Source organism: Ictidomys tridecemlineatus, chromosome 5, assembly GCF_052094955.1.
Source record: "Ictidomys tridecemlineatus isolate mIctTri1 chromosome 5, mIctTri1.hap1, whole genome shotgun sequence".
NCBI lineage: Eukaryota > Metazoa > Chordata > Mammalia > Rodentia > Sciuridae > Ictidomys > Ictidomys tridecemlineatus.
In genome coordinates this window covers 59,695,180-59,712,177 of record NC_135481.1, presented here as the reverse complement: position 1 = coordinate 59,712,177, position 16,998 = coordinate 59,695,180, and the positions used below count along the sequence as shown (strand labels likewise).

At 46.1% G+C, this 16,998-nt stretch overlaps 1 protein-coding gene across 12 annotated transcripts in view; it reads right to left on the bottom strand.

Moving 5' to 3' along the window:
* The window catches only part of Plekhg3 (pleckstrin homology and RhoGEF domain containing G3), a 40,965-nt gene that overhangs the window by 23,024 nt on the left and 943 nt on the right, over positions 1-16,998 (bottom strand). For 8 of the 12 annotated variants that reach the window (XM_078050060.1, XM_078050061.1, XM_078050064.1 and 5 more), the window contains exon 2: positions 3,020-3,124. The exons of 2 other annotated variants lie outside the window; for them this stretch is intronic. In XM_078050060.1, coding sequence (XP_077906186.1) covers positions 3,020-3,043 — 24 coding nt within the window. In that variant the 5' untranslated portion in view covers positions 3,044-3,124. Of the gene's footprint in view, positions 1-3,019; positions 3,125-4,260; positions 4,397-16,998 lie in introns of those variants that run through there. 2 more of the 12 variants (XM_040275185.2, XM_040275184.2) reach the window with 2 other exon arrangements.

Genomic DNA, 16,998 nt, shown 5'->3' with positions numbered 1-16,998 from the left:
ACTGCCAGCAAGTTTCCAGTGAGCCAAGAAGCACCCAGGATGGGTGACAACTCATTCACCCAGCAGTCCCATCCTAGTTGGCCCCAGATACGGGGCAAGAACAGGGGCACTGCTGCCTTGTCATGCCACATACAGAGTGCTTAGTCACAAAAGACCAGGAGGAAGGAGAAAGTAACCAAGCCTGGACAAATAATTTTGATGATTCTGCATATGAATATCCCAAGAAAAGCTGTCTACCAGGAAGTTTCACATATACACATACAAAAGTGAAAGAAGGGCAATTATTATAGTTTATAAACTGCTGCTGCTCACAGCCAAGACAGGTCACCAAGGCTTCCAACATAACTTACCTCTATGCAGGGAAATGATACAAGGTCCCCAGAGGATGCAGCAACCAAAGAAAGCTCTAAAAGATGGTGCTAGAAATTACTCTTGGAAACCACGGGCAGATCCAAAGTTCCAGAGGGCCCACCGTGGAGCTCAATGGTAGAGTGATTATTGAGCACGTATGAGGCTCTGAGTTCTACCCCCAGCACCAGGGAACAGGAGGGTGTCTCAAAGGATCTTTGCTACCTGGCAGCAAAATTAAGGGCCCTCGCCCTGCAAATTACCCATTTTATAGGCACCATCCCCATTTCGGATGGAAATGCTTGTTTTGAGGCCTCTAGGCTGGGAAAGGAGCTTTGAAAAGAACAGGGGAGCCACACCTTCAGAGTGACAGCATTCAGGGGCACTGGAGAACTTCAGTGGGAACAGAGGGGCCCCCGTAAATCCTGCTGAGTTCAGCACAGAAGAGAAAGTACAAGTGTGCAGCTCCAGTCCACAAGGGTTAACGCACTAAATTCACACACAAGCTCTGGAGTCAGACAAATCTGATTTGAATTCCACGTCCTCTACTTTCCTGGCTCTATGTGTCCTTGGGCAAGTCACTTGACCTCACTAGGCTTCAAGTTCTTCATCAGCAAAATGGGAATAGTAATAGTAATAGTGCCAATCTCACTGGATTCTTTCCAAGAGATGATAAAAGGAAGTATCTGTGCACTCGACACTCAGTAAGCCGCTCAGTAAGTCGACCAAGAACGGTGGTGGTGTTGTTGAGGACAATGGTGGATAAATCTCTTATTTGTTCCATAAGCACAAAGAAAAGAGATTTTTCTGACTTGTACCCAAGTTTATTTTACCCATCTCTCATATTAATACTGAATATACAAGATCAATTTGGTGAACCAGCATGACTTAATCCTGGCCCCACCAACACAGCATTTATCCATCTTCTACAACCCACCATCAATTCAGACCAAAAAAGTGCAAATACAGAGCAATTTAGCTGGAAAAAATAACGTGATATCCTTTCCCAACAGAAAGTCAAATCAGAAAATGAAAGATAAATGAAGAGATCCACTGCTATGGTAGGAAGGGCACATTCTGTAGCATTCTGCAGGGAGAAACAGCATGTACTACAGAGAACAGAGCTAAGGCATTGTGGAAGCAAAGGCACAAAGAAGTGACCAATAAAAACCAACCTTGACTATGGTCCTTGGATTTTAAATCCAGCTTCAGGATGGACATCTGGGAAAGCCAGGACATGAGACAGGGCAGACTGGAAAGGGCTCTGATGATATCCATTTTCTAAGTCACAGGGAATATCAAATAGCGGGGAAAGCAGAAAAATGAGTATAGAGGAGCCCAGGGAATATAGCCAGCTCCTCTCCAAATGAGCCCTTGCTGTTCCTAATGCATGATATGTTAAGGAGCAGGGAGGTGAGCATTAAGTGCCTCAACATCTACTTTTCCGGGATAATGCTAGTTGTCCTTCCTGAGTTGTGAGCTTCAAAACTCATTCACTTGACAAGTATTTACCAAGCACCTACTTTGCACAAAGACCTTTGTGGCAGCCTTGTGGGAGATACAGCAGTCAATCACACACATTTGTCTTAGGAGAAACAAGACAAGTAACTCAATAACAAAAAGAAGCAGATTAACTCTGCTTTTCCCAGGATGTAGCTCAGTGGTAGAATGCTTGACTAGCAAGCGTAAGGCTCTGGGTCAAGCCCCAGCACTATAAAAACAAAACAAAAACAAACCCCCAAGAAGTACTGTCTTGGAAGGCAAAGGAGATCCAATCTGCCTGTAGTTTGGGAATTCATTCAAAACCTCTGAGCATGATGCTAGGCCCTGAGGACCCTGAAATGAATGACACATTGTCCCCATCCTTGAGGAACTTGAACTCTAGCAGGGAAAACAGTCCTATAAACAGATTATCCACAAAATAATGCCTTGAGTGCGGGTACAGAGTATGAATAAAGAAACCACACTAACATAATACGAAGGGCTCGCGCACCCAGGGGACCAGGGCGCTTTCCAGGAAGAGGTGGCATTTTAGTGAGTCATGAATGATGAGCACACCTTTAACAGGTGAGGAGGAGATCTCTGATGCCAAGGGAACAGCATATGGGCAAGATGGATCCCCAAAGCACCTGGACCACCCAGAACCTGAACATCTGGCAGCAAGAAATCAGACTGGAAAGCAGGCCAAGGACAGCGTGAAGAGAATCCACTCGGCCTTGTGGAACTGGACACATCCAAGGAAGGTCTGGAAGAACCACTGCTGGGACAGAGAGAAATGGATCTCCAGGAGACAAGGTATATGAGAATGTGCCCTAAAAAGGAACAAAACGAGATATGTAGGGCTGTGACTCCAGGTGTCCATGGAGTCCAGCAGCCTTCAAGAAGATGCAAGGCCCCAAGAGGTGCTAACTGCTCAGTGTTTCTAGGAGAGATGGCCCCAGGCAATGCTGGCTCAAAAGAGGAATGAGACCTATTTCTATTCCAGGAGAAAGAAATGTGCCCAAAATAAAGGTGACAGCATGAGCATAAATTAGAAGTTCCTCAAGGCAGAAAAAGACTAGCTACTCTAGAAAACTGACTACCAGGTCTTAGCCAGAGGGGAATTGATCCCTCAGGGATCCTGGGCCAGCAGCTCTCTCCAGGGCTCAGGGAGGGCTCCTCCACATCTTACCCCTGAGGGTTTCTTCTTCGCCATTTGCACTTTCCTTCTCCACACTGGTCAGAACTGGGGGTGAGACTGCCAAGGGTGCCTTCCTTCCCAATTCCAAGCAGGAGCCTCCAGACCGAGAAAAGAAATGTGCACAAGTGTGGCCTCTTTGTGTGAACTGCTGCAGTGGTTTAAACCCTCCTGGCCTTCCCCACCTCCCAGGTACCACCGGGAGCAAAAAGCTCTCATTACTACCAACTCCAACTGCCTTTGCCCTGGGCTTTCACCTGGGGCCTGATGAAGTTACAGGAGTGGATCTTCCTAGGCAGGATTCACACACAATGTAAATTCTCAAAGGGAGGTACAGGGTGAGATGGCTGTTCTGCAAGTCCAGGAGGCCCCCATCCCCCATGGGGCTAAGGGGCCTCCACCAGGGAGGCCTAAGGAACTCATCCAACCAGTTCCAAGGAGGAGGGGGGAGGAATCCCCACCCCCCACCCTGCCCCTGCTGAAAGCCTACAAAGACCAGAATTCAGAGGGTGGGGCAGCTGTCACTAATCCGTTTCTGGGGTATATGGTGAAGCCCAGCCCAGGCAGCCGAATCTACTTCTGGAAAAGTGAGGCCTTGATTCGGAGGCAAAACAAATAGCCAAGTCAGAGCAACAATCTGCCCCCTAACCTCCCAACACCTGCTGCCCAGAGCTACAGAAATGGTGGGTGCTGACCCAGCGTCCATCAGGGTGGGGAGAACTTCCTTTCACCTGTGCTACCAGCCACCACTTGCTTTGATACAAAACAACCAACCCCTGTGGATTCTGGGAAAAGGAAGCTTCAGGAAGAAGTGTGAGATTAACTCTGCTTTCCCCAGGGTATGTGTGTGCAATCCCGTGAGCTGGGTCCCACAGGACCTTCTTTCACTGACCACCCAACTCTGAATATTCAAGATGAGAAGACCCTCTGAAGTGCCCTAACAAAGCATTTGCAGTAGCCTCCAAAAGGAACACAGGACGATGTCCCAGGCACAAGGACAAACCCACCAGAAGCAACCAGAGCAGGACACAAAAGGAGCCACTCCTGCTCCCCTGCACCTTGCCCAGGAACAGCCCTCAGCTTCTGAACCCCCACGGGAACAGCCTGTCTTTTCCCCCAAACCTGTAGCCAGCCAGGTTTCCTGGAGGCTGTCAGACAAGGCTTGGAGGCCCAGAGGTGACAGAAATCCAGAGACACCCCTCTTGCACCCCAGGCCTGGCCCCAGCGGTACCTACCGCTTTCCTCAAAAGGGCTCCCATCCAAGCACCAGCACCCAGAGGGCGGCCAGGGGTTGGGGAGCGGCATTCTCCTGGGGAGACCGGCAGCCCAGCGGTTAACAGGCTCAGGGCGAGCAGCAGCAAGCTGCCACCAACAGCCTCAGGGGGGAATTAAGCGCCCCGCCAATTAAAGTGCCCGCCACCTCCAGCGAAACCTCTTCAATAAATGTCCTATTCAGATCCAGTTCCCGTGTGGGTCATACTTTCTGCATTTCTCTCATTCCTGACTGCTGGGGGGCCCAGCACAGGAAATGCAGCTGCCCACCACAACTCAAAGGTCCCAGCAGGGTGAGGACTGACAGACGGGCCACAGCCCCAGGAGGTGAGCAACACTCAGCAGAAGACCCACAAGCATCTCCAGCAATTAAGCACATGGGACACTAAGTGCAGGAAGTCAAATACTGAAGACTCTCAAACAAAGCTGGATCATTCACCAGCACAACAATATGCCATTTATGCTGCGCCTCCCCCACCCAGGCCCTCAGAGCCTGAGGCTATTAACCCTTAGGTCCTCAGGTCAGCAAGAGTGGAAGGGAGGGACAGAAGGACCTCAGTTATTGTCCCCATTTTACAGATCAGGAAAACTGAAGTGTAGTGGCTCCTGAAATTATCTCAGCTGACATTTATCAGGGTGCACAAAGCATGGTGCTAACACATCCTCAACATAATCTCAGGATGCTCACCACTCAGGGCTGCCCAGATAGATGTGGGAGGCCAGAGTTTGCTGACACCCATTAGCAAAAGCATCCCCTGCAGGCCCAAGAGGTGGAGCCAAAGATGAAAAGAAAGGCACCATCCCTCAACACCCCTCCAGGGAATGCCCTTGGAGACTCTGCCCTTTCACAAGTTAGTGCTTTTTGCTAGGACCATACACCACGGGGCAACCTCAGAATAAGGCCAAAATGGAGTCACGGGGAATTCATAACTCACCTGTAAGTAACCTGTAAGAAGCCTCCAGAAACCACTAGTGAGAGCACAGCTGAGGAAGAGTGGCTGTTCTCCTCTCACCACAGGGTGCTAATCTGCACCTTGGTTTAGTGAGCCCAGTGGCCAGTATCCTACACTGCTTTCCAGAATAAGATTAAAGCACACAGGAGAGACAGTGTTTTGTGAGTGCCTTTATTGGGAGAGAAAAGCACCCCCCGTGGAGGCATAGTAAAGGTTTGGGAATGGAAGCTCACCTCCTTCCTGCTGCCTGGTCACACTCAGTGGAAATAGAACCACAGAATCAGAGCATAGATCTCTTCCTGTCTGAAAGGTAGACTGCTTGAACTCACCTATATATATTGACAGCATAAACCATACACCAGGTGCTGGGGACATGTATGAATGAGACAATTCCTTGTTCTCATAGAGCTTACATTCCAGTGGGGAAGAGAGCCATAAATGACAGACAAATTAATCTATTCCTGTTTGGGTACTGAGAATTGAACCCAGGAGTGCTTTACCACTGGGCTAAGTCCCCAACCCTTTTTATTTTTTTATTTTGAGGCAGGATCTAGCTAAATTGCTGAGGCTGGCTTTTGAACTTGCAATGCTCCTGCCTCAGCCTCCAGAGTCCCTGCTGTCAGTACACTGAGCTACACCCCACACCCCCAACATATTTCTGGGTAGTGCTAATTGCTATGAAGAAGATGGAGCTGGGAAAATAGTGTGACAGGGGCATGGGAACTTCATTTTAGGTAAGTAGTCGGGCAAGTCTCTGAAGAAGCCACTTTTGGTAAGTGCATGGTAAGAAGCAGCAGGACATGCAAAGCTCTGGGGAAAAGCCTTCCAAGCCTCTTGTCCTCTACCCCACCTCAAACCTCTGCTCCCACTCATGATGAACCTAGATCTCAGCATCACTAAGTGCAGAATTCCAAAATATCTTGCTTTTTAGCCTTCCTCCCCCTGTGACCAGTGAAGCGGAGCTCAATATAAAAAGTATAAACCATGTGAGGAAGCAAACCATCACAAGGGAGTCAGAAGATGTAAGAGAGAGGCTCAAAGATCTGAAAAAGACTTTTAAAAAATACACACTTTCCAACTTCAAAATCCACTACAAAGCTCCTGTTATCAACACTGTGCCGTAACATAAGAACATAAATAGAGTTCAATGGAACAGCATTAAAAGTACAGAAATAAGGGACTGGGGTTGTGGTGGAGCGCTCACCTAGCATGCATGAGGCACTGGGTTCGATCCTCAGAACCACATAAATGTAAAATAAAGATATTATGTTGGGGCTGGGGATGTGGCTCAAGCGGTAGCGCGCTTGCCTAGCATGCGTGCGGCCTGGGTTCGATCCTCAGCAGCACCACATACCAACAAAGATGTTGTGTCCGCCAAGAACTAAGAAAAAATAAATAAATGTTAAAATTCTCTCTCTCTGTCCCCCTCTGTCTCTCACACGCTCTTTAAAAAAAAAAAAAAAAGATATTATGTCTACCTAAAACTAAAAAATAAATATTAAAAAAAAAAGAAAGTACAGAAATAAAACCTCACACTCACATTTACAGTCAACTGATTTTCAACAAGGGGCCAAGACAATTCAATAAGGAAAGAATAGTCTTTTCAACAAAAGGTGCTGGGATAACTGGATATCCACATGCAAAAAAAAATGAATGTGGACACCCAACTCACAAAATGTCACACAAAAATGTCAAAATGGATCACAGGCCTAAATGAAAGAAGCTTAAGGTATAAAACTCTCAGAAGAAAAGATAAGAGTAAGTACTTGAAGTGTTTGTGACCTTGGGTGAGCAAGGGTTTCTTAGGTAAAACACCAAAAGTTTAGATAAATTAGACTTTACCAAAATTTTAAAACTTTGTGCTGAGGGTATAGCTCAGTGGTAGAGCACTTACCTAGCATGCACAAAGCCCTAGATTCAATCCCCAGGACAGCCATTAAAAAAAAAAAAAAAAAAAGTGAAAAGATTAACTACAGAATAAGAGAAAAAATACTTGACAATGAATTTATATCCAGAATACATAAGAACCTTTACAACTTAACTATAAAAAAGTCAAACAGGCCAATTTAAAAATGGGCAAAAAAAATTTAATTCAACATTTCTCCAAAGAAGATACAGAAATGGCCAATAGGCACATGAAGAGATACTCCACATAATCAGTCATTTAATACAAATCAAAATCACAATCAGGGCTGTGTTGTGGCTCAGTGGTAGAGTGCTTGTCTAGCATGAGTGAGGCACTGGGTTCAATTCTCAGCACTGCATATAAATAAACAAAATAAAGTCCATTGACAACTAAAAAAATATTTTTTAAAAAATCACAATCAATACCACTTCACACCCACTATGATGGCTAAAATCAAAATAATGGATAAGAAGTGTCAGGGAGGATTTGAAGAAACCAGAACCCTTGACCCTTGTATATCATCAGTGGAAATGTACAATAGTGCAGTACCCAGTGATGCACGCCTATAATCCCAGCTACTTAGGAGGCTGAGGCAGGAGGATGGCAAGTTTAAGGGCAGCCTTAGCTGATAGAGTACCCCTGAGTTCACTCCCCAGCACAATAAAATAAAAATAAGTTGCAAAATCAGATAGTAGTGATGGTTGTATACTCTGTGAATATCCTAAAAAAAAAAAAGTCAACTATATACACTGTACTTGGGTGAATTTTAAGAAGTGTGAAATAGGGCTGGGGATATAACTCAGTTGGTAGAGTGCTTGCCTTGCATGCACAAAGCCCTGGGTTCAATCTCCAACACCAAAAAAAAAAAAAGAAATGTGAAATAAATCTCAATGAAACTATAAAGAATTAGAGAAAGAAAGAAAGAATATTAAAAGCAAAAAGAGTATAGGAAAAATATAGACCATTCAATAACCACTGCTGGAAAAATTGGTTGCTCCTCTGGAAAAAATAAAATCAGTTCCACCCAAGAAGATTGGGTAGTTCTCAATCATGGCTACACAGAAAAGCCCCCTAAGTACTTCATGACCATGCCTGGGCCTCAGTCCAAGGAACTTCCTTCTTGCTGGTCTAATCTGGAGCAGGCTCAGGCATCAGTACATTCATTAAAAGTCCTCCAGAGGCATTCCCATGCAGCCAGGGTAAAGAAGCCGCTGTCACTTAAGAGCACACAATCTAGATGAATCAAGAGGGTGAGTATGGAAGGCAAAACTTGACTTTATGAGAAAATATACTAAGAGATATATTTATAATACCAGAATAGGAAGGATTTTTTTTTCCTTTCCTACTTTTGTGGTACTAGGGATCAAACTTCAGGCCTCACACGTATCCAAACCAAAAAAGAACAAGACACAAAGTACGACATTAGAACTAAAATGTCCCCATGAAAATGACATTATTTAATAAGGTTAAGACTATGTCTATGTAAATATATATAATATATATATATAATATATATATATAGTCCACAAAATATTATTTAACAGACATATAGGGCATGCATAGATGTGTACGTACACCTGTAATCCTAGGGATTCAGGAGGTTAAGGCAGGAGAATTGCAAGTTCAAGGGCAGCCTTGGCAATTCAGGAAGACTCTGTCTCAAAATAAAACATAAAAAAGGGCTAGAGATGAATTCAATCCCCAATACCTCCCCCAAAACCCAAATACGTATGTTATATATACATATATGTATGCATGTCTCTATATGTGTATATATATATATATATATATATATACACATACACCCCTACAAATCAACAAGAAAAGACGATGGCAATTAAGAATGCATAGAAGAGCTAGGGATGGTCCTGACACCTTGAACCTAAACAACTCAGGAAGCTGAAGTAGGAGGGCTGTAAGTTGGAGGCCAGCCTCAGTCACTTAGCAAGACTGAGTCTCAATAAAAATATAAAAAAAGGATGGGGATGCAGCACAAAACCCCAGTACTACCTCCCACCCAACATACACAAAATGTATAAAGCACAGAATTACCTCTGAAAAAGTACCTAAGGAACTCTTAAATGTTTTACTCAAGATGGGGAGCTGGGTAACTAGAGAACAGGGGAATAATTTTCACTGTATTCCCTTTTAGAGTTTGGATCATATGGATAAAGTATTACCTGTTTAAAAAAAATTTTTAAGATGGAACAGTAAACAACTGGCCAATAGACATAAGCATCCCTAAGTAATTGAAGCGTTAATTTTTAAAAACAGTTTAAAAATATTGTTTTGTATTCCCCAGATTAGAAAACACAGTACAAATATTAGTGAAATAGGAGCTCTCATATTTCAATAAATTTCATTTATTGAACTCATTTCAATAAATGAGTTGCAAATCATTGGGAGGCATTATTTTGACAGTAGTTTGAAAAGCATGCTTAGGATACAGTAATCCCCCTGCTGGTCTACACAAGAGAGAAGACTGGCATGTGGATGTTCTGTACAGAATTTTCTGCAGTTGTGAGAACATGAACACAACCTACATGCCCATCAACAAGGGAACTGTGACATAATTACACAATATTCCACAGAGCAGTTAAAATGAATAACCTAGCTTTAAGTTTATTGGCATGGATAAATCTGAAACAATGTTGGATTAAAAAAACAACAACAAAGAATGTAAGTCCAAGAAGAATACATTCAACACAACTCTATATGTCAAAATTAAGATAACATGATACTATAAATTGTAAATAACATTTTAAAATATAAAGACATGCATAGGAATGATAAACCCCATGTTAGGGGGATATTACTTCTGAGGAGAGGAAAGTGAAAAGGATTAGGGAGAAAACAGCTTTGGTTGCATCTGTAACATTTTATCTGTATAATAAATGAGAGAAATAAGTATGGGAAACAAACATTTGCTGAATCCAGATGGTGGGAATGTGGGTAGGGGTCTCCAAGCAGCTAACAGCCAACAAGAGCCCATAGCTCAGTGTCTTTTAGCAGCATTTGGAACCCAAACAAAGCTCCTGATAGAAAGAGGCCTAGGATTTTTGAAATTGCACTCCTCTCTGTCATTTCCGGCCTCTGAGAGAGAAAGTGAGAAAAAGTGGCACCCAGATAGGTGCTTTTAGACGAAAATGTTTGAAAGCATTCTTATTTCAACTAAGGCAAGCACCCTTTGGGAAAACTGACAACCTGCTAGGGTGAAACTGAATTAAAACTGAATCTATCCCAGCTCTAAAGGGCACACCTTGGCTACTAGGACCTCCTATGGACAAGGACCTGTTAGAAATGCCTTGCTTTTAAGAATGCAGCTGGGGCATGGTGGTGCAGGACTGTAATCCCAGCTATTCAGAAAACAGACAGGAGGATAGCAAGTTTGAGGCCAGCCTAGGCAATTTAAAGAGACCCTGTCTCAAACTAAAAAGGGGCTGGGAATGGAGCTCAGTGGCAGAGCACTCCAGGGAGAAGGGAGAGAGGGAGGGAGAGAGGGAGTGTGGGGGGGGAGGGAGAAGGAGAGGGAGAGAGAGAGGTGGGGGGGAGAGGGGGAGAGAGAGAGAGAGAGAGAGAGAGAGAGAGAGAGAGAGAGAGAGAGAGAGAGAGAGAGAGAGAGAGAGAGAGAGAATTCCCACCTAGGGCTAGGGGGGTTGGTTAAGTGCTTTAGAGCTGAGCTCACACAAGGCCCTGGGTTCCATCACCAGCACAGGCCCCTATCCCTATCCTCCTCCAAAAAGAAAAAAAGAGAGAGAAAGAAGAAAAAGAAAATTCAAACCTCACCCTTTCCAGAGTGTTGGCTAAGTGATCTTGGACCTTGCAGGGACTCAGTTCACTTATCTGTAGACGGGATAATATTATTTATTTTGCCTTATTGAGAGAGGATTTATGACATTATTACTCAAGTATCAATATCTTTGAAATTTTTAATCAGCTGAGAATTAATTTATTTATTTTTTAGATGGACACAATACCTTTATTTTGTTTATTTACTTTTATGTGGTGCTGAGGATCGAACCCAATGCCTCACACATACTAGGCAAGCGCTCTGCCACTGAGCTACAGCCCCAACCCCTGACTGGATAAAAAATATATTTTATACTTCCCTGCCATCCTAAACAGAGTCAAGGGAACATCACTCAGCCTTTTCTTGGTGACTCAGGCATACAATTACCAGCAGAACATCTACTTATCACACTGATGATTCTGGAGGCGGAAGGTGTGCCAAGCCATTCCTCCTAAGTAAATGACCCTGGGCTCGGCCATTAGGAGTTGCTTTCCTAGTGCTTTGGTCTCAGCCTGCTCTCACTGCCAGCTCTCACTGCGATATGGTCATATTCCCTCTCTGTTCTGGTTTCTTTCCTGTCTTTCATGTGCTGCTTCTTATCTGTTGCGGGCTTGGAAATAGGAATGACAATGATTATAAGTAAAAGTAAAATAGGCCAGGCATGGTGGGGCACACCTATAATCCCTGCAACTCAGGAGGCTGAGGCAGGAGGGTCACAAGTTCAAGACCAGCCTCAGCAACTTAGCAAGACCTTATCTCAAAATACAAAATAAAAGGGCCAGAGATGTAGCTCAGAGGTAGAGCAGCCCTAGGTTCAATCCCCAGTACCAGGGGTGGGACAGAGGTAGAGGGAGTCAAAGGGTCTGAGGAAGCTGGTGTGACTATCCCAGAAACTTGAGCCCTTGGGTGATGCAGGGCAATCTTGGCTATGTGTAGATAAGCAAGGCTGCTGGGTGGCTGCTAGGTGGTTAGGATTGAAGAGATGTTATAGGATATTATGGGATATATCTCCAAGACAATAAGCATACCTTGCTATCATTTCCAGTCCTACTTTCATGGTGGCAAACTCTGCAGCCTGGGAAGACAGGTTCCACAGACTCCAAATTCTCTCACACTTTCGTAGGCTTGAGGAATTTGGGCTGCCTGCCCCACGTTCATCACAGCTGACCACAGATTTACTTCTTAGAACCCTATATCCTGGCCACTATCCTGGCAGGAGTAGAACATTTGTGAAGAGCATGAACATTTCTTTAATTCCTGAGGTTTTGTCACACAGTAGCAATTTGTTCACTTGACAAGTATTTATTGAATTCCTACTATGCTACAGGTGCATACTGGTTGCCTTTGCCTCTCAGCAAACACTTGCCATCTATTGGCCAAGAGCCTCTGGTTTATGTACAGTCTCACACAGCCCCAGGGGTACAGGATATGGTTTTTAAGACCTCCCAGTGCTTGCAAAACCCATCTCTCCTCTTGGGATCCTGTTACCTCGATAAAACAGACTTCACTCTTCTTACAGCCCTCCCTCCCAGCTCACCCCAGACTAGCAATAATCAAAGCAAACACTATGTTTCACAGAAAGTCACATGCACAACCACCATGACGTCCACCAGAACCTGTTCAGTCTCTGAGTTCAGGCCCAGAATCCCCTCAACATGAAAACAGAATAGTAATCTTCAAAACTCCAGAGCTTCAATCTGGACTCCCTCTCCAAAGGCCAGCCGAGAGAACTGTACAAACCCCACTCACCTTTTGATTGCATTCACAGGTGGCAACAGCCCACCCAGGCTGGACCTGATCCCTGCCACTGCCTTCCTTTCCCTGGCACAGTGGAACAAAAGCTGGAGCAGATGAACCCACCAAGTCCAGGTTGCTCTCAGAGTGGGAATCAATATAAGCCAAGCCCAGTTCCTGCCCTCTGAGTGCTTCTAATCAAAATAGATCTAACGGAACTCTGCCCCAGCTGGGAAGGCCAGAGGGACTGCCAGCATGAATATTCTGCTGATCACAGCTTTGACCCTGCCCAGGTTTCCTTTCTCCTGATTTCAAGTCCCCCAATAACACACAAACTTGCTTAAGGGCATACAGGGCCCTCTCTCCAACTTCCTCATCAGGAAGATTATATCTAGCTTTGCCCCAGTTGACAGACTCAGAAAGTTCCTTCATCACGGGTCCTGCCTGGCTGCCCTGCGCGTGTGCTGTAGGCCCTCAGAGGGAGTGGTCTGGCTGCTGACCACTTCCCTGGGCCTTGCCTGCCACCACAGTCTCTCACTTCCTGTGCCGGGGCTGGGCCCCCAGGAAACCACTCACCACAAAGTTTGACAACAGCATTTTATTTTTTTTTTTTTTATTTTTTTTTATTTTTTAGTTCTCGGCGGACACAACATCTTTGTTGGTATGTGGTGCTGAGGCTCGAACCCGGGTTGCACGCATGCCAGGCGAGCGCGCTACCGCTTGAGCCACATCCCCATGACAACAGCATTTTAGATTACACCCTTTTGAGACCCACGGTTCCAACAGAGAGGGGAAGAGACTCATCAGTTGGGCTAGGTAGAAACAATTGGGAGGCAGCCAGGCCTAACTCTTGAGTTCTCCCTGTGTTGGTCATTCTGCTAGTTTAAATTCTGGGGCATTGCTGCGTGCAGTGGCACATGCCTGGAATTCCAGCAACTTGGGAGGATGAGGCAGGAGGATTGCAAGTTCTAAGCCATTCTGGGCAACTCAGGGAAATCCTGTCTCAAAATAAAAAAATAAGAAAAGGCTGGGGATGTAGCTCAGTAGGTAGAGGGATCTTGGTACCTTAAAAAAAAAAAATTCTGGAATATGGTGGCCCGTGCCTGTATTCAATCCCAGCTACTCTAGGAGGCTGAGGTGAGAGCATCAACTGAGCCCAGGAGCTGGAGACTAGTCTGGGCAAAAGAAGGAGTCCCCATGTCAAAAAAGTAATTAGTCAATTAATTCTGACCACTTGTGAACACTTGTTGAAGGTGTTGGCAGGGCTGCCTAGCTGCCTAAGAATCTCCATCAGAATCCTCTTGCCACCTCTGTGGGCTTTGCTGGCACAGCTCCACCCACCATCTGCCTCCCTCTCTCTCTACTCCTGTTCCCACTCCCAGCATAAGGATCCATACAAGGTTAAGGGGAGGAGTGGCCAGCCTTGCAGCTGTGAAGCTAAGTGGGGAGGCCAGGGACAAAGGTGTGATTCATCAGCTGGTTGCAAGCAGGGGGAATTCCAGAGCAAGAAAGGGTCAGGGCTGCCCTGGGTCCCTATCTATCACAGGGGCAAGGGCCAGCACACATCTGGGAGTCCTGCATCCTCAACCATCTACAATCAAGGGTAGAGTAGGAAAGGCTCACTATTAGAAAAAAATCACTTAGGTTTTTGAATTCCAATCCCCCCTGCCCAGTACTTGAAATTAAAAACTCTCATCCAGAATCCTTCCCACTAGCACCAAAAACCATGCTACTCCTGCAGAATCTGGCGGATTTATTGGACACCTCTAAGCACTGAACACACGTTACCTCATTGTTCACTCTCACAATGCCACATGTGGTAGGTCTGATGACTCACTTCATTTTACAGGTGAGAAACACAGGTTCAAAGGAGTTTAGTGCCCAGTCAGCAGCTGTAAGGCTAGTGACTATCAAGCCAGGATCCCAACCCAGGTGTGTCCAACTCCACACTCTGCCCCTAAATGCCATCAACCTGGATTCAAGGAAGGGAAATCATAGCTGCAGGAAAAATACCTCCTCTGGGCATCAGCAAAAAAGTCCTTCCCTCAGGGCAACATTTCCTGACCATCTAAACTGTCATCTCACCCCATGACAATTCACATCTACCTTCCCTATCATAGTTTTCTGTTTATCACTAACACACCCTATATGTCTATTACCTGTCATTTATTGTCAGCTTCCACCACTAGATGTCAGTTCTGTGAGGTCAATGGTTGTTGACTACTGATAATTTTGTTCACTGCTCTGTCCCTCACACTTAGCATTTATACATAGTAATTGCTAAATAAATAATTGTTGAATGAATACATACAATAGAATTAAGAGGCACAAGCATAGGAAGAAGTGCATGATCTGATCTGTCCATGCAGGGAAAGAGCTGAGAACAGACAGTGAGGGAATCCATCCAGGGGTAAATTGGGGAGTCCCAAAGTGAGCCTGGCAAGAGGAAATGAAGGTCTGCCAGGTCCCCTGGGGGTTCCAGAAGAGACATGCTGCTGGAAGTTGTGACTTCTAGCTCCCAGCACCCCAGCCTGAGGACTTCTGGTGGGATAGGAGGGCACCAAGCAGGGCTGGCTATAGGCCTCTGGAACAAAAGGCCTGTGGACATGCAGCTGGCCAAAGAGGCGGACAGAGCAGTGGCCTGGGCCTGAGGGGTGCCTGGGAGGGGGGAGGGTCACCGATGAGGAGCTGAAGACAGCCCTCAGTGCAGCTGCAAAGGCGACACCCTCCTATCACCCAGAGTCCCCTCCACCACCAACACAACAGAGAACAGCTTCAGAATTAACCTTCCACATCCACAGCCACAGCTCGTGGTAACCTCCCAGTTTGGGGCCAGAGCCTTCCTAGGTTCTGAGAGTGAGGTGGAAGTACTGGGCCAGCCATACATCTGGAAAACAGACCCTCTCACCCTGCAGCCCTGGTCATCCCTCAGGCCATGACCTTTGGCCTGCTCTGGTGTAAACACAGTGACCCTGGGATAGCAGTGGATTTGGTAAGGCCAGTGTTTACTCTAGAGCTGAGATATTATAAGCCAGGGGATTAAACGTCCACCCTTGGCTCCTGGTGTCTACCAACTTTTGTGGCACACATGGGACCTATCCAGTAAAATGTAAAGCCCTGGAGGGCCCCTCCCAACCACCATGCATCATTGTTTCTTTTTCTTCTTTCCACAGAGGCTTCATTTGATCCTTACCATAGGCACTATAAAGAAAAGCAGGCAAGTAACCCCACTTTACTCATGTGGAAACTATGAAAAGATAAGTGAGGATGGAAAAACAGACTCAAAAAGTGAGGAAATCAGAGCTCTGGTCCCTACTGGGCCAACAGGGACCAAAGCTGAAATCACCTCACCTCTATGAGCCGTGCTGCCTTCTTGTGTAAATGGAGTGGCTGATCTGAGGGACCTACAGCCCCAGCCACTGTACCAATCTTTGATGCTATGCAGTATAGCCAGGACTAAAACTCTGGCAAAATCTGAGGCAGACTCTCAGCCCAGGGCTCCTTCTACTCACCCTGCGCCTTCTAGAAAAGGTAACATAAAAGCCCTGCAGCAGCTCAAAGGAATCACTCCCTCAGCAGCAGGAACTTGGCCTGGGCTTTACTTCATCCCCACTGCCTGCCTCATCCTCAGGGAGCCAAGGGGACAACAGAGTCAACAGCAGGGGCATCAACAGCAGTTGTACAAAGGGGAAGGGAGCAGCCAGCCAGGTGTGAACCCAGAACCACAGGGAGGGGATGAGTTATAGAGAAATGGTTCATCTTCTTTGGCTCTTACCCCCTAGGTTTTCTGCTGGGGATATTTGGGGTTCAGTGGTGAAGGATCCTACTCCCAGTCCAGCAAAGAAGGGGCAGGAGAGGTGCTTCCCGGAGGCCAGGCAGCTGATGTGCTCGGCGGGAGCGCCCCCCCCCCCCCCCCCCGTCTCCTTCTCTGGACTGTCATTACTCTCCCTGCTTATTATTTCTTGAGCAAGGGCCATATGATAGGGCTGCGTGCAGAGGCGCGGCTGAGGAGACTCTAGGAACCCTCAAGCAGAGCTCCTCAAAAAGTGATGCAATCCGGGTTAACTTCTGGGGGCTTCAGAGCAGCGGACCAGCCCCTACATTTGCCAGCAGCGTGGCGAGGGGCCTCTAGAGTGAAACCCTTACACGCCCTCTACTCCACCCCCTCCCTGCCTAGACTCCCCACCCCCCAACTACTACATTTCGAGCTCCGTGTTTCCTTTTATTTCTAAAGTCGCTCTAAAGAATAAAAGCAGCTGCCTAAACAACTTGTTTAAAATTCCAAGCTTGCACGCCTTATCCTGAGATCCCAAATCAA